Raw genomic sequence first — 21,306 nt, 5'->3', positions numbered from 1 at the left:
TCTGAGACTAACGTGATGTCTTTAAATAGTCTCTCTGTCTCCAGAAAACATGCAGTTCTTTAAGGTCCCCCCTTTTAGATTCATTGATTTTTCTACTTTTGTGTGGTTCCTGTCTTTGAAATTGAGCATGGCAGTAGCTGATCTTCTGGCTTTGGATGTCTGTAGAAATGCTGAATCTGATGCTGATATACTTCAGGTACATGGCAGAAATATGATAAACCAATTGTGTGTACTGGTCAGGACTGAATCAAGAGTTACTTCCCATTTTGTGGGTTTCCTAGCTGCCTGTTCCTGAAACAGTTATTCACAGCACATAGAAATCTAGTATTATCTGAGTGGTCAGTGTAAAGATTTCACATTTTACTTCAGAGTAATTAAACTAATTGGAAATAATAGTTCCCTGGGATTTCCACATTCCATTGCCTTCCTGCCACCATGTTTCCTTTATACCTGCTGTGTCCATGTCCTTGTTTAAGGTAAGCATTCTGGGCCTGTGCCATCGTTATCATCTTAGAGATTTCTGTGAAACATGGAAAACATTGTTTTGGCTTTCTGTTGCTGTATCCTGTTCATATCAGACTTTTTTTACTACTTTTGTTTACTATTTGACTTTTGTCAACCTCTATCCTATTCTTTACTTGAGGTTGCAGTGGCTACCATAGGATTCAGAACAGCGCATCCTGTCTGCACCAGTCTGCTTTTTCCTACTTGTCAGTTTGAAACTTCTGTATGATCTTCCTGATGTGAAGTGCAGATCCCGTTTCCCTCTCAGTTCAGGTGGAAATCTGGTTATCCTTTGCTAGGCTTAATCTACTCTAGAAGCTTCCCCGGTCCCTGATGAACCTGAGCCCCTCTTCCTTACTCCATTGCTTTAGTTGTGCATTGAGACTTTGCCTCCTCAACAGCTGTGTTATGATGGGGGTCCTGGTCTTTGGCATCCTATGTTCTGCCTCCGGAATCTCTCTTCTTTCCTTTATATAGTACCCAGGTGGACCGCAACCCCTGCTGCCTTCTCAGTGTTTCTGAACTTGTCCAGACTTTTTTCTGAAGTTTCGGTGTGGCACCAGCAGGCACTGTCTCTGGAATCAGGAGCCAAACCTGTTAGGTGCCTGGTAACTGAGCCACTGATGGTTATTGCCTGTCCCTTTTTCTCAGCTGGGGTTTCTGCTCCAAGGAAGTATTGTCAGTACAAGAAGGTTCACAGATACCTTGTGCAGAGAGGGGACCATTGACCAGGATTATTACATCCTTAATCAGTTTGGTGCCTTCCTGCCACAAAAGGCAGGAAGAAGCTGGAAGAGCTTTTCAGTACCCTAAAAAGCCTCCTCAGTTTAACATCTTTCCTTAAGCAGCAATAGGTTTTTTTGCCTACAGGTGTGAGGCTGTTCAGAGATTGCCATGAAGCCTCTGTGTCATGCGTTCCTCCACCTATGCCATGATCAAGTCACAAGAAAGGGCTCTATCTCTGAGGATCGTGGGCTGCCTGGAATGAATATGTCTTTGTACCACCTACACACGGGTCAGGTAATCATATGACACTTGATACTTGGCCTTTGGAAATTGTCACCCTCTAGCTAGGCTTCTGACTGCATTTCTTTTGCACATCTGGACTGACTCAATAGAAGTGTTCCTGTGTGGGATGGCAATGCAGCTTCCAGTTGAAGTATTGAGAAGCAATTACATTAAATCCCAAACACAGCACTATACCAGCTACTAGGAAGAAAATTAACTCTATCCCAGATGAAACCAGGACAGTGCGTCATTAGCAACTGTATTCATTGTGTTTTGTAACAAATTATGCTGAGACATTGACTGAATCCAAATTATGAGAAGCTGAGGCATATCTTTAGCTGATGTTTCATTCAAAAGAAGCTGGCCTTCCCAGAAAGGCAGTCTTCCTGTTACCTGTCTATGGACTTGATATAAGATGGAAGGAAGAGCTCCAGCCATGTATTTGCATCGGTGTGTTACTAAACTGGTGATCCCTGAGCTGTAGAGGGGTGAAATGAAGGTCATTAAGGTGGAGGAAAGGAGTCCCTAGATACTAGAAACTTTATTGCAGCAAAGCAAAAAAAAATGTGCCACGCTTATCTTGTTGTGATGTTGTCTTCTTTATTTGCCTTCTGAAACAAATATGTGTGTAAGGCTATATGGGCATATATATCTTCTAGTAAGTTTGGTGGAACTGACAAAACTTTAAATTGAAAAAAATTTTCCCAAGAAAAGAATGAGAAATGCTACTTTAGATTAAGAGTTTGTGCTTGTGTTAATTGACTTGCCAGTTAACTTTCTGTAACTAGCACAAGTAGAAATGCTTATCTAGACAACCTGCAAATATTTATATCACAAATGTTTATGACCTACAAGAATTTTTCCAGGACAGAATGTGTGTGTGTGGCTAGCTGGCCACAATTAAAATTAATGTCTAAGGAGTTAAAGAAGAATGACAAAGTTGAATTTTCTGTGTTGGTCCTGCCCATAATTTTTCTGATTTGTTTTTAATTATACCAAAGAAGGAAATAAACTCTGCGTCCTTGCAAAATTTTCATGGCTCTTCTGATTTGGGGTGTTGCAGGGTGTAGTAATGCTCTGAAAAGGCTTCAGGATTCCTGGATGAAAGGTGTGATGAAAGAAGTGTATTGTTATTGTTTTAGGGGAGGAATCATGCTCCTGGGTAAGCCTCTGTCACTAAGACTTGCTGGACTTGTTTGTTCTGACTTGCCTATGACTCCTTTCTTTCCTAATTCAGGCGATAAAGCTCAAGTCTACGCTGAGATGCTGCACAGTGTGTTGTGGCACTCGGAACAGTGCATCTCCCAGACAGAAGAGCTTCTTGCTGACCTCTCGGTGGTACCCAGAGGTGAGTGCCGCAGCCTTCCGACTTGCTCCTTGGTGGTTTGGGCAGAATGGCTATATCATGCGTAGATTGTTAGGGCACTTTGAGCTTTGACCGAGGGCGTGGGGAGAATGGCACTACCTCTGAGCTTACTTCTGGTTTGAGCTGCCTTCCATGCATCAGTAATCCTTCTGATATTTCATCCTTTCTCCTCACCCAAAATGCATTTGTTTTCCGAGACTTCCCCAGCTCCTCTACGGCATGGTATGGTGACAAATCAAGGTGGCCCATGGCCACTGAAGGTTGTGGCAGGGGAGCAGGTGAGAGTCATCGCGCTGTGCCCTGACTCTGATCTGCCATTTGTACTAGTGCGGTTAGAATGTGTTGCAGTCACAACCGCTGAGCTAATAGTGTGGTACAAGAGGGTGAGTGGAGTAAAGTAGGTAAAAGTAGCTTCTTGTGCTCTTGTTTATTTTCATGGGCTTTGTATGCAGTCAGTGAAGTGTTACTCTGTGCAGAATCAGCTTGGAAACACACGAAATCTGACACCAGACCATTTCATCCACCCTACCTTGGAATGAAAATCAAACTGAAACACCACAAAGACTGTAACTGCTTATTTGGTGTCTTGCTTCTGGAGTAGATATCAAGCAGTCAAAGCAGGACGAAGGGAGGCAGGCAGAGCTATTTTCAAAGGCTGAAAAGCAGATATCTACTGCTGTACTCTGGGACTGCCGAACTAACAGAATAAGATACTTGTCCATGACCAACACAGCTGGAAGTGGGAGCCTGAGAGGTAAAGATGATGTAGAAGTTGCAGAACCTTATCCTAAACTGATTGCAATCAGTTGCCATGTACTTGATATTTCCTTTACGCTGGGATGGCCTCTCACATGTTCACGCAGACTGTAAAGTCCTTATATAGTGAGTAGCCCTCCTAGTTCTACTAAAGCTTATTTTGGAACATGGGAGTCTTTGTCAAGATGTTGGCTGTGGCACTCAACTGTAGAAAGACGTGTTATTGATCAAGGATATTTCAGTTGTTGGTGTTACAGTTATGTCCCACAGACTGTACTAGCATGGGAGGCTAGCTCTATCCCAACAATTAAAGAGCTCATAAGCTGCAAAAAGCTGTATGCAAAATGGATGAGAGAGTAAGGAACAACAAACCCTTTGCGCTGATTGCAAAGGTGATAAAATAATCAGGGAAGCCTGTATGAGCAGCATTTTGGCATCATGGATATAGTTACTGATAAGCTCTGAGTTAACACATCCCAAAGACTGAATGCTGCCCTTGAATCTTGATTCAAATGACAAGAACAGTATTTGGAGCTGTTGTCTGTGCCCAGCTGAAGCGCGCTCCTGGGAAGCAGCAAGATCTTGGTAGAATTAGATGGTTAAGGGGAGGAGCTCAATTAGTAAGTGGCAAATACATTAGTGATGCTTTATCTGACTGCAGAGGGGTGGCATGCAGCACCTACTGTTTTTGTGGTATGTTCGAGGGTGTGGGGAGATCAAGCTGATTCACTGTGACGCATAGAAGAACACACACATTTTGTTTCTCTCAGCACATCTCTTCAGTGTACCCCTTCAATGTTTGGAAGTCTTGCGTTGTATCAGAATTGCTTTGGGAAATATCAAACATTGAGTGATTGAGGTGGTAGGTAACTGACCTCATCCAAAGAAGGGTCTTAGGCAGGCACTGGCTGCTTCTGTTTCAATGCCCAAAGTAGTAGAGGTGGTTGTCCCATTCTCTTAGAAGTATGTGTCCTGAGTATGTCACAAGAGTGGAGGAGAAGCTTTAGGTTGGTGTTATTGCTTGTGGCAAAGGTGGGAGTGGAATTAGCACATCTTGCTTTGTGGCCCTGTGCTTTTGCTACAGGACTTCTGAACTAAGCCAGGTGCATTTCAGTAGCTGCCATTCCCAACCACCTTGCCAAGGTAGATGACTTCAGGGACCTAGTCTGGATTTTCAGATTGCAGTCACCAGGCCAGCAGATTAGTCTGTTCAGTTGTCTTGTGAAAGGTCCTGTTTCTAGGAAGAGTGATTGTAGGGATGAGCCTGAATCCATCTTTGACTGGAAAAACTGGTTGTGGCTATAAATGTGGAGAGACCCTCAATCAGCAGGTGTGCCACCCAAGTTCTGCCACTGGCTCTTCTGAGAGTATTGGGATATCAGTGAGCAGGGGTATAATAATAATAAAAAAATATATAATAAATTTATTATAGGAAGACAGCAGCAGATCAGAAAGAAGAGGTTGCATGTTGTCTTCTGTGCAGAGCATGGCAAAACACATTCAGTAAACAGCTGGTACCAGAAAACATGGTTTAGATTCATGAAAAAGCAAATATAGGTTGGGCTGCTATGAGGGCTTAGCTTAAGAAGTCAAAAAATGTCAAGGGCAGATCTGTAACACAGAACAGGGTAGCTGTTCCCTGCTTATCTATCAGCTCAGTGATTAGGGCCTTCTCTTAGGACACAGATGATAAAGTTACACTTCCTTTTCTTGTCCAACAGACATTTTTCTGATCAGTTTTCTGGTATTGTTCTTACTGTGGCTTTTGATAACGCACAGTAGGTCAACCGGAAAAGATGGATAAGCTCAATATAGTGAATCAAATCCTGTCAGGCAGAGGTGGGAGCTGAACGTTCATCACTTGCATTGTGAATGAACATTAGTAACCTTTCAGGGAGTTTGGTACAGGATGAGAGGGGAAAAACAGCTTGTCGCCTGTGTATTGTGCTTGTCTTTTGCTTTTGGGTAAATGTTCCAAATTGGAAGGTAAACGATTCGTTTGGGGTTGATCAGAAATCCAATCTGTTTTCTCCTTGGTTTCACAAGGAAGACCAGACAATTTTAGCTGTGTAAAATTTCAGTACAACTCTTCTTCCTAATATGCCAATAACTATTAATGTAGCTTTATTTCTTGCTGTATCACACTTATTAAAATATCCTTTGTCCAGGCTTGATTTAATATATCTCTCTCTAAACACAACTTTACTGTGTTTAAAATAACTTAATTCTACACAAATGTAGCTATTTCCAAAATAGTTCATTCGGATTAAATTTTTTCAGTATGGAATAACTTTTTAGTGATCAAAACACGTTCTTTGGCTCAGAGCCAAGGTATGTAAACTAGAGACTTAATAGTTTGCATTTCCAGACCCAAATGAACTGATATGAAATTGTCAGATGCTGCTGTCTCCGTGGATTGTCTTGGGCTCCTTAGGAATGAAGTGTGTTCTAAATGAGAACAGGGATTGCTGGAGGATGTCTAATGTTCATCTGTAGTATTGCCGAGATAAGCAGTTTTGTACTGAACTAAAAGATCTTGGGTTTGAAGCTTCTTGCTAATTCACTGCTGGACACAGACCGTGAGGACGTGGTTTTTGGAGCAGAGAGGACGCAGCCTTTGAGGTGTCCCGGTGGAGTCTGGCTTCTGATCTCTTGTTAAGGTTTGCTCTTGAGGAGTGAAAGTTATCCTCATCCTTGCTGGAGGATGAATGTGTTGGTGTTACCTGAATTCCCCTGTCTGCCCTCCGAGAGTTAATTTGCAGCTTACTGGAGTTTGGGCAGTAAAAAAAAAAAAAATCAAAGTGCGTGGTATAAGGAAACAAGAAATGTGAGGCTGTACAGAACACCTGACTCTGGAAGGCATCTACACAGACAGCTGTGGTATTGGGGGTCTCCTGAAGAGAACACCTATCTATTAAGCAGTGCCTCTTTGCCACAAGAAGAAAGGAAGGATGCATCTATGGTTGAAGGTGATGAGATCATTGCTGCCTCTGCATTCATCGGCACTGCACTGGATCAGTGTTTCTTTGGCTAGTGTGTGTTGGCTTGGTGGAGCAGAGTTTTCTTGGCTACTAGAGTGCAGAGAAGCCCATGCAGAAGTCTGATTCTTAAACAGAGGAATCTACCTGCCGCTGAACTATCTAACTGGACATCCTGAATGGATGTCCCAGGCCCAGGAATCCCTGTCAAGTGGTTATTCTGGTAGAGTGTGACAATCCTGCCCTCCATGGCATAATAGCAAAAAGGCTAGGGGGGCGAATGAGCTAGTCAGAGGTGTAACGTGTCTGATTAATGACTGAATGCATTGAGTGGACATAACCTGAACAAGAACCGTCTTTCCCTAAACGTCCTAGTAGGTCTCAGCAGAGGCAGGCTCAAAACCAGACCTAGTTATGAGTGTTTTGTGAATACAGACCCTAGCATGACGGTGTCAAAGGCTAGAATTCCTGGGCACTGCTGGAAATATATGCTGCTCTAATACAAGCAGTACACGTTTGGTGTTGCCTGCACTCAAGCTGTTCTTCAAAGAGTGAAGGATAGCTGATTTTGGGCTGAACAAGACCATCTGTTCCCTACATTCATGCTGATTCCTGAAATGGGTGGCAAAAGATTAGGTATTTTCTAAAAAGCTAAAAACAGGAGAGGTTTTTCTTTCCCAGCCCTTAGGTACAACTGGTGACTAGCATGTCCACTGATAAAATAGACAAAAAAAAAAAAAAGGCGGTGGGGGCTGCTGAGTTGGATCCTGCACACAGACATCACAGTTGAAGGATACATGCTGGCAATTGTACCCTGTGGGAGGTGATGGGACTTGGTGCTTCCATTGCACAAGAGATTTCCCCCCCCCCCCCCCCGTTCTGGTACTTATCTTAGCAAGATGGAAGTTGAGAGCATCCTGCTAAAGGGAGGAAACTGTTTTGGGTTTGAAGAGGTATTTCCACTTTAATTTGTATATCGTATATACAAATTAATTACCTATATGAATGTAGAAATATATGGAAGTGCTTTCTTTAAACTGTTTTATTAAAAAATTGTTATTAAAAAACAGTGAAATCAGTATGAGAAGTGGAGGAGGTTTTTATTCCTCATCTCCCATGTTTCCATTTCCCCCAGCACTACAGCAGTTCCTAAGGTGTTTCCTCTTGCGAGTCTGTGTGACCTGTGGAGAGCAAGCAGTTCTGAAATGTTGGAGGAGAAGCAGGTCTGTGCCGCCAGCGTTTGTCAATGTAGCTGGTACTTGCACGAAAAGGAAGGGGACAGATTGAAATGGAGGACGGTGCTGCCTGTCAGAGCACGAGTCCCACAGGCAGTGAGATGCTTGTTTCTCAAGTGTGAGTCTTAAGCTTTTGTAGCTCAGGCATAAGGCCATGTCTTAAGGAAATCTGTCTGCATACAGTTCAAGAAAGCTGGTGATTATGAAACAAGAGTACTCTTGCCTCAGTATCTGCAGAGTCAGCCATACTCCGTCAGGGCTGTGCCATGTGTTCTCTGTGTCAAGAGCAACGGAGGGATGTTGCTCTGCTTGCCGTTCAGGTGGGAGCACACTGGGGTGGGGACAGCTGAAGCACAGGGAACCAGTCTGATCGAGACTGATGGCAGGGGCTCCAGCTGGAGAGCAAAAGCTCTTCAGTGAGGACAGCAAAGTTAGATGCTAATGCAGAATTTTTAAAACATGAGAGGTGGCTAGCTAAGGAGGGGCAGAGGCATATTGTCATAGTGGGCTGTTCTGATTAGCCAAGGGGCTTGCCCTCAAGGGCAGTAATTGGCTGCCCATGAGGTATGCTGCAATTCCATGAGCTGCGGCTGTGAAAGACCACAAGCTGCGAGATGAGGATGGGAATGCTCTGTGGGAGGCTGCAGCATGTTAAAGAAACTCAGGCAGGACAGTCCCACTGGTCTTAGGTTTTTATCTGAATCTCTGCATCTGTTAAACCCTCAGGGGTGATGGATAGCATATACAGTGAAGATCTAGATGGCAAGAAGTCAGGGCTTCCGTGGAACCAGTTGAGTTCTAGTGTGTGTATATTATGTGCTTACTGCAACTTGCTGTTTACAAAGAAAATAATCTTGGCCAGCCTGGGCTTTCAGACTCGTGTCAACTGCTCTACAGTCTGTTTTGCAGAGGCTTGCCATCAGGGGACTGAGCCAGTCTGGTGGGGAGACAGCTAGATTTGGGGAAACTTGGACTGTGCATTGCCACAATGTAACTTGGCCCCAATAAAGCAGGCACAGCAGAAGAGGAGGTACTAGGCCTCTTGGTAGCATGTGACTGAAGCAGAAGGCTTGATCTTGGTCACCTGTCCTGTCTGTTTTGATAACACTAAGCTGCTGCTTGTGACCACCTGCAGTTGTGCTGGCTGACGCTACCCTATTTAACTTTTTCTTTCCAGTAAGCCACCTGTTTGAATGGGTAAAAACTTGCCTGCTTCCCTTCTTAAGCAATGGCCTGGGATACCTGCCAGCACTCTCACTAGCCAAAAACAAGCTTTTATGTGAGGAGATTAAACTCTGAGTTGCTTCCAACTTCCCTGTCACTTGCTGAGCACACCATCACTATGTGCAGACCTCTCAGCTGCTTCCTCTGTGGCTCTATCTTTTTTTTTTTTTTCTGTTTTGCCTTGCTTACCATCTCTTCCTTGCAGCTTTGCTCAGCTCTCTTGTCCTCGGGGCAGAGTATATAGCCCCATTCTGCTCTCCCACCACTTCCCTGTCTTTTCCTGTCTTCGATTTGTGCATCATACCCTCCCCTTCACTGCTCCTCTGCCCCCTCAGTTCATTTCCTAAGATGGAGCTTCTGCTGTTATCCTACTCTGCTTTCACTGTGGCTTCTTCTTTGCCACCTTGTAGCCAGAAAACCTGTGAAGACTTACTCTCCCTGCCTACCTTTCTGTGCTTTCTGCCCCTGTTTTCTCAGATGTTGCTCAGAAATGGCTGTGCCATAGGCCCCAAAAGGGGAGAACAGCATTTAGTATGTCTGGTCCACAGCAATACAAACATAGATCAGTGGGTGTAAAACGGCATGGTGACTAGTCGGTTGAGTCCCTCCTCCCCAGAGCTGGCTGCTGCCATTTGTCACTCCAGGCACCTTTGAGAGATTATCCCACGTGTTTTTCTGATACCCTGTACTAATGATGACCATGACTTAGAGACTCAGTGTGGCATGACAACAATTACTACATAGTGTGCTGTAGAATTACTGGGGATCTGAAATAGTTGTGCTTAAGGCTTTGCATCATCCTACAACAAAGCCACTGAGGACATGCACAAAAATGCAGTTTTCCTAGTGTTCTTTTGCTTAATGCTGCACAAGAGGACATAAGTGGAGGAGAAGGGCTTATGTGCCTTTGTCCATGTGTGAGTCAAGTTCCCAACCTTTTTACAGATCTGCTGTCGGCTTTCAGCAAGTCACTAAGTCTGGATCATGTTGCATATCATCTTTGCACATGAATAGCTATTTCTCTCCCCTCTGACAGACTGTCTGGCAGGAGACAGGATGCTGTCTCTTACAATGTATGTGTGGTTTTGGTGCAATAAAACTCAAACCAATCAATAAATGTTACTACTCATATGAACTAAAAATAACTCAGAGCTGTATGTTATATGGCATCTCTGCCATGTGGCATCCCTGGGGACCAATGACAGAACCCGAGGGAATGGCAGGAGGATATGCCAGGGGAGGTTTAGGCTGGATATTAGGAAAAGGTTCTTCACCCAGAGGGTGGCGGAGCACTGGGAACAGGCTCCTCAGGGAGGTATTCATGGTGCCAAGCCTGACAATATTCAAGAAGCATTTGAACAATGCCCTCAGACATATGGTGTGAGTTTTGGGGTTGTCCTATGCAGGGTCAGGAGTTGGACTTGATGATCCTTGTGGGTCCCTTCCAACTCAGGACATTCTATGATTCTATGATCTCTGGTAGCCTAGAGTATCCTTGATGCAGAAGTTATTTCATCAGTCATGAATTATTACATTTATGTTCAGTTCAAGCACCTGTGTGGGCAGTCAGCTGCACTTGAAATCTCTGTAATGTTTCTTGATGGGAAATTGTCTCTGCTAGCAATACCTGCATGACTCTAGGCTTTTTCAGGGGTGCATGTGAGGCAACAGGGGCAAGTTAGAACACAGGAAATTCTGACTAAATATAAAGAAAAAGCTTTTGCTATGAGGGTGGTCAGAGACTGGACCAGGACTTCTGAGAGACTGGGGGATCTCTGTCCTTGGAGATATTGACTGGACAAAGCCTGGAGCAACCTGCTGTAGGGAGACCTGGTTTGAGCAGAAGGTCAGACCTGCAGGGTCCAGAGATCCTTCCCAACCTACCTCATTCTGTGAGGTTTGTCAGCTGAGCTAAGCTGTGCTAGATAAGATTTGGCTCAGGATGTGCTATTGTCTTTGTAATAGAGTTGAATTTCTCCATGTTGTTTTCTTCAATACAGATAGTGATCCAGATGGACAGAGCAAGGAAGCATATAGAGTCATGGAAGATAGCAGTCATCGTTGTGTCAGTGATAATAGGCTTAGCCCTCATCATTGGCTTGATTACATTTTTTTTGTGCCATGGTAAGTGCACCACTCTTTTTGTTGTCACAAGTCTTCAGGAATCTGTTGTGTTTCACTTGCTACTGTGGTCTTGCCTGATGATTTAGGTATACAGTTTGCCCCGGTATAGAATCTGCATGAGGAAACTTACTAGACCCTATGCAAGATGTGAATTAATTAGAAAACCTGCAAGAATACTTAAAATATCATTTACTTGAAGCAGGGATTTAAGTTTTGTCCCTCTTTTTGTTTCTTGTCTTGCCCTGGTACCTCCATGTTAACCATCCATGGTTAACCAAAGGCTAGCAGTCTTCTGTGTAAGCCAGGGGTGTGCTAGTACTCAGGCTATGCATAGTAAGCTTAGTCGTGAACAGGGTTTTTGCAGAAACTGAACCTGGCACCTCTAGCTGAGGATATTCCAGAAAGAGAAGGCAGAGGTCTAGGCTTTTTGGAGCCCAGGAGTCAGTCCTGGTTGCCAAGGGCCTAGTTTGGGTAGCAGATGAATGAAGCCAAGCCATTCCATTCCCAGAGATACCAGTGTGAGGCGTTTTGAAATGCCTTCCTGCTGGGATGGAACTAATTGTGTTGCTGTCACAGCTCACCAAGAGTCGACAAGGCCATGGCTTGCATTAGGACACTAGACAGCGCAGTGGCAGAGATACAGCTTAGCTTTGCTTTTTGCTAACTCTCCATTATGGGACCCCTCTCTGCCATTCACCTGAGAGCCAGATTTTAAACTTAACCTGACTGCTGACTGGATGCAAACAGCTCTGGGCCACCTGCCTCTCAGAGGGGCAGGGACATGCCAGAGCGCAGCTAGGGAGGAGTGAATGTGTCTACTGAGTCAGAAGGGACATATGTGGGCTGGTGTGTCTTGCGCTGTGCTCACCTCAGGCTGATGAGAAGACGGTCCCCAGAGAAATGTTGTAGTGGGTGTAACTTAGAGCTACTTGGGATGGTCCTTAAAGTAGAAATGAGCCCCTAGCTGGTCCATGGAGCAACAAGATGGTCCAGAGCCCCCTTTTCCCAAAGTGCTGCTAAAGCTGTCATTCCACAGCTGATAGGGTCACAGCCAGAGCCTGGGAGCCTTACTTGTTCCACATCCTGTGAGGTGCTGTGCATGTTCGAATTGTACTGAAGGAGATCAGCCACCTTTCCTCTTCTTCTCCTTTGTAGATCAGGACCGGTATTACAATGCATCTTTCCTAGTCACCAGTGTCAAGTATGACCCTCAGTATGAAAGGCAAACCACAGAAGAGTTCAGGCACCTGAGCCAAGAGATTGAAACCATGGTAAGCTAAGCTATTTCTCTGTTTCTGCTCGACCTATGGTGAAGAGACCTGCGACTGTGTGATTAGAAATAAAGAGTCGGAGGTGATTGTGCCTCATCCTTATGTGGCTGGCCTTACCTTTCAAACCTTGCTGTAGTGGGTTAAAGATGCATTGCTGACTGTGTGCAAGCAGATGGTAAGCACAGGTGCTGTCTGTTCCAGCAGCCCTGTGGTGGAACAGGCACCCACAGAGCAGAAGGGACAGCAAAATTGGCCAGCTCAGCTGTTTATTTTGGTTCTGCATCCTCTGATGGAAAAAGGGGTAGCTTTGGTGTAGAGGTGGAGATCTGAAAGCATTTTCTTGTGTTTTGGAGGCTCACAAGACTGTTATATCTTGAGAGCACTTATATATTACAGGTGTATTTTAACACACTCTTTTCCTTTAACAGATATCTTCAGTATTCAAGGGGTCCTATCTACGTAAAAGGTACATCAGGTCCCATGTTGTCAGTCTAAGGTAAGTAATGTGAAGGTCAGGAATAAGCAGGGATGTGATAAATATCCTTTCTTCCTACCCCTTGACCATATGGAGTGTGCTTGGTTGTTTATGCTTGGATGACACCAGCAGGATGAGTAAGTCTTGGCTGGTTGTCACTGTCCTTTGGTGCTTGTAACACTGAGGGCTCAGTTACCTTCAGAGGTTGGCAGGGAAGAGAAATTTGGCCTTATACTTCTGCAGATTGATTACCTGAACACCAGTTGTTTGTGGCTGTGATGCAGTAACTGAATTATTAGGTGATCCCAGTCTTCACTACTAGTTAAGGGCTTGAGAGATGCAGTGTCAGCTCTTTATTCCACTTAATGCTTCTGGTGGAAGCTCAGGCTGGTGTTTACCCTCTGTGTGGTATACAGCAGGAGGTGACTATTGTCCTCCCTCTCTGAAAAGGTCTGAAGGAATAAATGATTCCACTGTGAGATACCTGGATACAGAGTTGAGGGAAGGAGGCAAGTGGGACATACAGGTATAAAGGTCCTGTGTGAAGGCTTTTAAGTCTTTCCTTTCTCTGCAGTAATTAAGTATCACTCTCAGCGATAAGAGCCATCACTTCCCTCTACTTCACATTACTTTGGTTTGGAGTTGTATTTCTATAAGGCTTAATTCTGCTGTGGAATATTTTTCCCTAGACAGCAAAGCATTTCCAGGCTTCCCACAAATGTCCTTCACAACACTTCTGGGCTTTCTTGCCTTTAACTGTCTCTAGATGGAATGAGTCATTTCCTTAAACTGTTCTACATTGTTTTCTGCTGCTGGTTTCTTCCACAACTCTCCCATACTGCATATCAACTGAAATTACAGTACTTGGGAGGTAGACTTCAGGCAACCTCTTCACACCTTTTAGGTTGATGAAGCAGTGTATCTCTTCCAAGCTTGTTTTCACTACAGCTACCTTGTGCAAGTAGGCACTGGACCAGCTTAGCTATGTCTCTGCTGTCTTTCCTTCTAGGCTTCAGTTGGTTTTCCTTCAGACTGTTAGTCTAAAATATTGGACCCAATATTTTTTACTGACAGTAAGCGATCATGCCTTGCTCAGATAACTCAAACTATTGAGATTTTTGCCTCTAGATACAGTGGAACTAACTGGCCAATAAATGGACAAGTGACTTAAATGGAAAGAAATGCCAAAAGACCTTTTTAACTTCTGTGGCTCTAAACTGGGTCTTTTGAATGGCTGTTAGGAATGGCCTGTTGGGTATCCGTTGAAGGGTTTCAACTTGCTGTATTGTTCCTACTGCCATCTGTGTCCTACTGACTATGAGCTGTGTGGAGGCTGAAGGGAGTGATCCCTCCTCTCCTTCTCAGCTGTACTGCTTATAACAGTTCCCAGAAAATTCCCTCTGATAATTGTTATAGCGAGAACCAAGCATTTTGCTGCCTGTTGATGTGTCATCATCTTCCTTTTACTTAAGCACAGCTATGCTATTTGTTCTATACATCTGTGCAGACCAGACCTGTTCTTATATAAAGAAGGCAGATGGTGCAAAGCAGAACAAAGAGGATTAGTGAGCAAAGAGAGAATGACACCACTTTGTTTTTGTTGGTTTGCAGCCCAGATCCTGGTGGAGTGCTTGCATCTGTTGTTCTGGTATTTAAATTTGCCTCGGCTGACAGTGAGGCAGCAAGCTGGGGTCACGTCAACCGTGTGTTACGCAGAATGCTACAAACAAGTTCCACGTTCTTGAATGTTGACCAGTCTACCCTCAGACTCACAGGCAAGTGCCTTAGGTTTGTGTTTTTAGCTTGGAATTTGTTCCTCATACTTTAATGTTCGTAGTGTAATGAGTTTCACTTCAGTATGCAAATATGGGCTATTCTTGTTTTCTTCTTTTGCCTCCTCAAAATTGTGTGTTACGGCTGACAGTGCAGGAACTTGGAAGAAGTAGCATGAAAAGCGCTAAGGCATACTGGCACTGATTTGGGTGTGAGCTCTCCTCTGTGCATCAGATGCTCTCTCTGTGTGACCTAGCTCTGTTGAATGAGATAGCTCCCCCCTGTTCATCAGAAAAAGGCCCAACTTTGTGACCACATGTTCGCAGATTACCTTGTTGAGGCCTGTAGTGAACTGGACAAGAACCTGTATCCCCAGGTACTGAAATGCAGAGTCCTCAAGCTATTAAAAAAATGTAAGGCTGAGACGGTTCCCTTCTCCACCCCCTGCCATTTCCTTTGCTTATTTGACAGATTGCTGTAGCAAGCATTCATAACAAAACCCTGAGGTTCCCTGGGCAGTAATCCTCTCCCATGAATCTGTTGCTGGCTACCATCAGAATCTGGCAGAGGGTTTTTTGTAGGAAAAGTCAGTAACGTTACAGTTTAGCTCCAGTCAATCCCAACACTGAGGATCTGTGAAGATTGTTTTGACCACCTTGCCATACTGAACCTGAACAAATGCATGTAGGCATTTATATTGTGCACAGCTGCCACCATATGTAGATGTTACTTGGACCTGTTTGCAGTCATCTGCTGCTTTTGTTAGCTTTGAGCTAAGGCAAGAAAGATGTATCCTCTGGCCTTACACTTTCAGTGAGGAACAGAGGCTTAATTGAACTTCTCCAACAGAGCAAATTACTCCTTTTACTGTCCTGTCATTCCATGCAGCAATGCAAGCCATTTAATTTGTTTGCTGGGTACAGGGAGGGATTCTGTGCTAGATCACGTAGCTGTATGAGATATACTCACTGTGGTGGTTGCTTTTCATTTCAGAGTTGAATAAGGAAAAGGGAGATAACCTCTTAAACAACTGTAAGTACAAATGCGTTATAGAAAAGGTCCAGGGGCATGGTGCTATAGGTTCTGTTTTTACAAGATTCTTATGCTTTTGAGATGCAAGTTGAAAAAATAACTTGTTAAAGATACTAAAGCAGTAGACAGTGCATGAGCCAACTCATTTTCTTGCAGTCAGGCTGGCTCTGTACTGTTTGCAGAATCAGACATTCTGACTTGGTGGTGGGAAGCACTTGCTTTAATGTTGGTTATGGGAAGCAGGGGCATGTAGATGAGCTCCTGTTAGTGAGCTTTGCACAAGGACTGCAGTTGCTGTGGACTAAGATTCTTGCCGGAATCCTTCCAAAAAAACTTTCCCTCCTGCCCCCTCCTCCCTGCAGAAAGGTTTGGCAATAGCTGCCTGTCACATTTGGCCTAAACCTTGCAATATACAGGGCAAGGCCAGAGGGTGGGAGAGGGAGAAGAGCTGTCCACAGTGAGAGCAAGGCAGTGGCACAGCCCTAGAGAGGGGCACGTTCTCAGTCCCTCTCCTGTTCTGTGCTCCCCTGTGAGGTCTTAATGCTCCTCTGGAAACAGGGAGACGGTGTAAGCCCTCTCCCAGGGGACTACATCAGTCCCCTGCATGGTCTTGGAGCCTTTGCACATTAGCTTTCCATCTCTAAATGGACTCTGAGAATTAATTGGTTTGGATCTAACTTATTTCAGCTGAGTAATACATGACTGTGCTGTTGGCACAGTGGCTATAAGTAAACTGTTGGAGGAAGAAGATGCTGGGGGTGTTTTTTTTGTTGCTGTTGTCAAGGCTGACCTGGAGGTGACCTGACAAAATCCTTTCTTTGCTTAGTTTGTGGGTGGGTTTTTTATTTTGGTTTTGTGGGTTTTTTTGCAAACTAGTCTTCAGCAATTCTGTGGCACTTAAAGCTGTATTGACTATGTTGGTCTTGCCTTTGCTGTACAGGTGGGATGTTACAAATAATGGGAAGATTGCCTCCACTGAGTTCACAAGTGATATGCAGTGTCTGTCTTGTGCATATTTTGGTGGTGATATGTGTGTTAAAAGCTTAGAGCTGCCCTGGTGTGGTTGTTGTTTATGTGGGGGTTCCTCAGTATTTTTATACTCAATTTTTAAGTATTTTTAAAAAAAAACAAAAGCAAACTAAGGATGTTCTTTTTTTTTTCATACAGTAGTAAGAGGATTAGTCTTTAGAAGAAACTTACATGCTGTTATTATGAAAGATCTGTGACTGTAAATGCTTAGGTTGATTATCGGTGCATGTCTTTTGTGCCTAATAATCTGTGTGTGTAGCTGTATGTACAGACACACTAATGGCTATGTATGTTGCCTTTCCCTCTGTACAGCTCTGGTCAAATATCAAACAAAGCAAGGTTTGTAGAGGCAATATTTTTTTTTTAACTAGGAAAACAGTTACAACTTGGGAGAATAAACAGTGTCTCAGATATACAGCCTTCAGTTCCCATGGGAGAATGTATGGGCTTGTGTGTCTGAAAACTGGCTTAATGAAAAAGTAGTGACTCTTCTACCAAACTTTTGTTTACCCTGCATCTGTCCTGAGATGCTTGTAACCATGACACTTGGTTTCCCTGCTGTTGGAGGCACTAATTTAGGTGAAGGCTGTCTCTTGACATCCATGCTCTGTTACGCCTGTGCCTGCAGCCATGTGGTCCTTTCCCAAAGCAACACCCTAATTGCCCTCAATCAGCTAAAGCAGAGCTGCCTTTCCTTTGACAGGCTGTGGAATACGAAGACAGACATTCTCCTTCGCAGGAGTGGAGAGAATAGTTGGCGGGCAGCGTGCGCGGGATGGGGAATGGCCGTGGCAGGCTAGTATTCAGCTTGATGGGACCCATCGCTGCGGTGCATCAGTGATCAGTAATACGTGGCTAGTGACTGCAGCCCACTGCTTTAGAGGGTAAGTCATCAGCACCTTTCTGATCCTACAGGCCTTAGGATTCTTGGGTGCTCTGGCCTTTTGTGGCCCACTAACATCTGTATCTGCTGAAAGATAATAAAGTGTGGCTCTTCTCTGTCCTGTTAGGCAAACCTGGCCACAGTGCATTTTGATGCTTAAATGGAGAGCTAAGCTCCTTTGGGGATCTTGTTTTGTGTGGCTGTGACATAACCTCAAATATCTTGCAGAGTAAGAGATCCTCGGAGGTGGACTGCCAGCTTTGGAATTCTGCTGAGACCTCCAAAACAGAAAAAATTTGTCCGAAGAATTATCGTTCATGAAGGATACAGTGACTTAATCTTTGATCATGAATATGATGTGGCTGTTGTGGAACTTGCCTCTGCTATTGAATTCACGAGTGATGTGCACAGTGTCTGTCTTCCTGAAGCATCTCATGTTTTCCCAGAGAACGCTACCTGTTTTGTCACAGGTTGGGGAGCTTTGGAGAATGATGGTGAGCGTCTCTTGCCTTCCTGTGCCCTGTCACATGTGTATCTGAAAGACTGCTGTTAATTTTATGGGGTTTCTGTTTATTTTGGGTTCCTTAGACTTGGTGTTTGATAAGTGCATGTGCTAATGATACACCTGTAAACTTAATTTGCTGCTTTTTTTTCTGGCTTAGTCAGTGGATTGGAATATGGGGGAAAGACCCTACAGGTTAACCTTACAGGAGTAAGAGCAGTATTTTTTTTTGTTGCTGCATGCATTGTGCTGGTTGAATACATTCTGTTCTTCATTCCCATTGGCCTAGTCCCTCTGGGTTTAGCTCTGACATGAGTTCTTTCACCATTCAGCTTTGTCATAGATGTATCATGACAGTTTTCATCAGTTATTCTCTCTTTGGTCATAAATCAGGCTTCAGTTCATCCAATGACTTGAGTGAGCTTCATTCAAATTAGTCCATGTCCATTAGGTTAGAGATGATGGGACTATAAATCTGCTTATGAGAACCATCGAACTACATAGGTTGTGTTTCATGGTAGATCCTTGAGGTGCGTAGTGATTGTCCAAAGCTATGTTGCAGTTAACCAAATGGGTCTTTCTAATGATATCAAGGACATATCTTGTAGCCTACAGTTGAATTCAATGCTGAAACATGTACAAAAATCCTTTTGCCCATTATGCTAAAGAGCATCTGGTGAGGATGAAAGATGGAGAAGGGTTATGTTTGGAAACAATTGAAGGACTTGGCGGGGGGGGGGGGGGGGGGGGGGGGGGGGGAAGGAACTTCCTTCTTCCTGAGGCATTGTCTGGGTAGCTCCCTTCCTTGCCTGTAATGGCAGAAAAGCTGTAGGAAAATCTGACTGCTCCTAATCCTTGACTGTTTTAACTTGCTTACCCTGTCTGCAAATTCTAATGCCACTTCTCCTTCCAGGCCGTAGTGTTAATCAGCTTCGACAAGCAGAAGTAAAAATTATAAGCACTGCGACTTGTAATAGAAGACAAGTGTACAGTGGTGCGATAACACCTGGAATGTTGTGTGCTGGATACTTGGAGGGGCAGGTGGATGCCTGCCAGGTAAGTCTCTTCATAGGTAATAGTAAAAAGGAAGTAGGTGGGGTAGGAGGTGATGTTTCCTAGAAATAAAATATACTTTGGGGAATTTTGATTAAGTTTATGGGGTTCAATATCTTGACAGATGTAAATGAAGAGCTTTATGGCTCACAGGCTGAAGTCTGCACTTCTGTGCTTGGGGTTTATATATAATGCACATGTGAGAATACAGATGTCAGGGTGTGGAGTGGGAGAGACTGAATTAGACACAGACTGTAGTTTGTCTTGTCAGTAAACCGTGTGGAGGTTGAATTATAGCTGTGGTCTAGAGACAAATATCTGTCAGTTGTTGTAACAGAATAATTTGAGGCTTGCTGCATTAGCAAGGTGAACACTGTTTACTTTGTTCCTGCCTGTTGACATTTTTCTCCTTAGGGTGACTCTGGTGGGCCACTGGTGCATGTGAACTCCAGAGGAATCTGGTATCTTGTGGGAATAGTGAGCTGGGGAGATGAATGTGGCAAGCAAAATAAACCAGGAGTATACACGCGAGTGACTTACTATCGAAACTGGATCAACTCCAAAACGGGCATCTGAAACCTGCAGCAGGTTAAGTTTTGTGGGCTGTGTATGGCTATTTCTCTGACACGTTCTGCTCTGTGGTTACCCTCTAAGCAGCTGCTGGCTTAGCTTGTAGTCATGTATCAAGTGCCAGCAAGCTCGGAGTAGTCTAGGACTTGAAATTGGTTTGGCCTACAACCAGACAGGAATGGACTTGATCCACATGACAGCTGTTTGTTCAGGAAGTACTTTGTCAAAGGGACAGCTGCCTTTGTCTATATGCAATATACTGACCCTTTTTTCTCTGTGGCCAAATGTCTTGGCCCCTACTTCTATACCGGGGCAAAATGAGTGAGCCCAAACAATCATTTACCAGCATCCAAGACAAGTTATAACTAAAACGTGGCCTGCCTGTTTGCTCTGTGCTCCCAAGACCCCATCTGTCTGTAGACCAGCTACGATCTAGCCCCTGACTCCAAGGCTGCTGCGCTTCTGAATTCTTCTTGAGCTTTTTCCTGCATCATTCCAGGAAGTGTACTCTAATGAAGATTGCTTAGAAGTCCTGGTTCCTAATATGATGTTGGACTGTCACTTAGCTGAATAGAGAATTTTTCCTTGCTATGTTGTCCTGAAAAAGGAGTCAGTGGAAAACACCAGCTTCTGTCCACCTTTGAAGAAGTGTATGTGTGCCTGCTCAGTGCTTCATATGAACAGTCCCTACCACAGCGTTTGCCGTGAGAGTGATTGCTGGACTTAAGACCAAATACCACTTTACATTCATACCAGTCTGTTGTCATATCAGAATATTTGGCTGAATTAATTTCCATTTTTAACTTTTCAGATTGTATTGTTCTGAATAAAAGTCCTTGACTTTTTGTGCAGGATGGAGCATTGTAACAATCTCAGTATGACCATGGCCAAGAAAACCCCTCTCAAACTGCTTATTCTTGTGAATGTTGTTCTCAAGTCTTTATGATTTAATATGTGCATCTTCAGCTGCATCCTTTAAAAAAAAAAAAAAGCTTTTGTATTATGGTGGAAATACCTGTCTCCTTCAGAGCGGGGCAGAACTTCTGACTGACCCAGTAATCTTACGTAAAGATCTTCTGTCAGGAAGTAAGAATTGCCCGCATCTCATTGTGAGACCGTAGCTAACTCATTTGATCTCAACCACACAAAATTCGTATTCTCTCTGACTTCATGTTTTCAGGAGCCCATGTTTCCATCTGCCAGGTAAATCTCAAACACTTTCTACACCCCAGCAGCAGAACATGCCTGTTCCTGGTGAGGATGCTTTCCTTGGTGTGTCTGCAGACTCTTTCCAGCACTTAGTGTGGATGCTGGTCCTGACAGCAGCAAGTGCTGTGGTCGTAGTTGCTAGATAATGAGCTACTCAATTGCTCTCTTTTCCCTCTATGGTCAGAAGAGAAAGAACTCAGTAAAGGAGATACCAGCCACACTGCCAAGACTTGGAGCTGGTCCAGCATGGCAAGCAAGCAAGAATCTTATGCCAGGCTAGAAAAGGCAAACAGCAGGCTTTTAGTATGCTCATA

At 44.1% G+C, this 21,306-nt stretch overlaps 1 protein-coding gene across 1 annotated transcript; it reads left to right on the top strand.

Moving 5' to 3' along the window:
• Positions 1-1,478: 1,478 nt before the first annotated feature.
• LOC309592304 (transmembrane protease serine 11E-like) lies at positions 1,479-19,808 on the top strand. The gene is made up of 11 exons (XM_082315542.1): positions 1,479-1,524; positions 2,750-2,860; positions 11,072-11,195; positions 12,351-12,466; positions 12,895-12,962; positions 14,553-14,716; positions 15,708-15,746; positions 17,479-17,659; positions 17,887-18,152; positions 19,074-19,216; positions 19,628-19,808. The coding sequence occupies exons 1-11, from the start codon at positions 1,489-1,491 to the stop codon at positions 19,787-19,789; spliced, it is 1,410 nt and encodes a 469-aa protein (XP_082171668.1). The 5' UTR covers positions 1,479-1,488; the 3' UTR covers positions 19,790-19,808.
• The last annotated feature ends 1,498 nt before the right edge of the window (positions 19,809-21,306 follow it).

Source organism: Platalea leucorodia (genome assembly GCF_965183815.1).
Source record: "Platalea leucorodia genome assembly, chromosome: 6".
Lineage (NCBI taxonomy): Eukaryota > Metazoa > Chordata > Aves > Pelecaniformes > Threskiornithidae > Platalea > Platalea leucorodia.
This window is presented reverse-complemented; position numbering and strand designations above follow the sequence as displayed.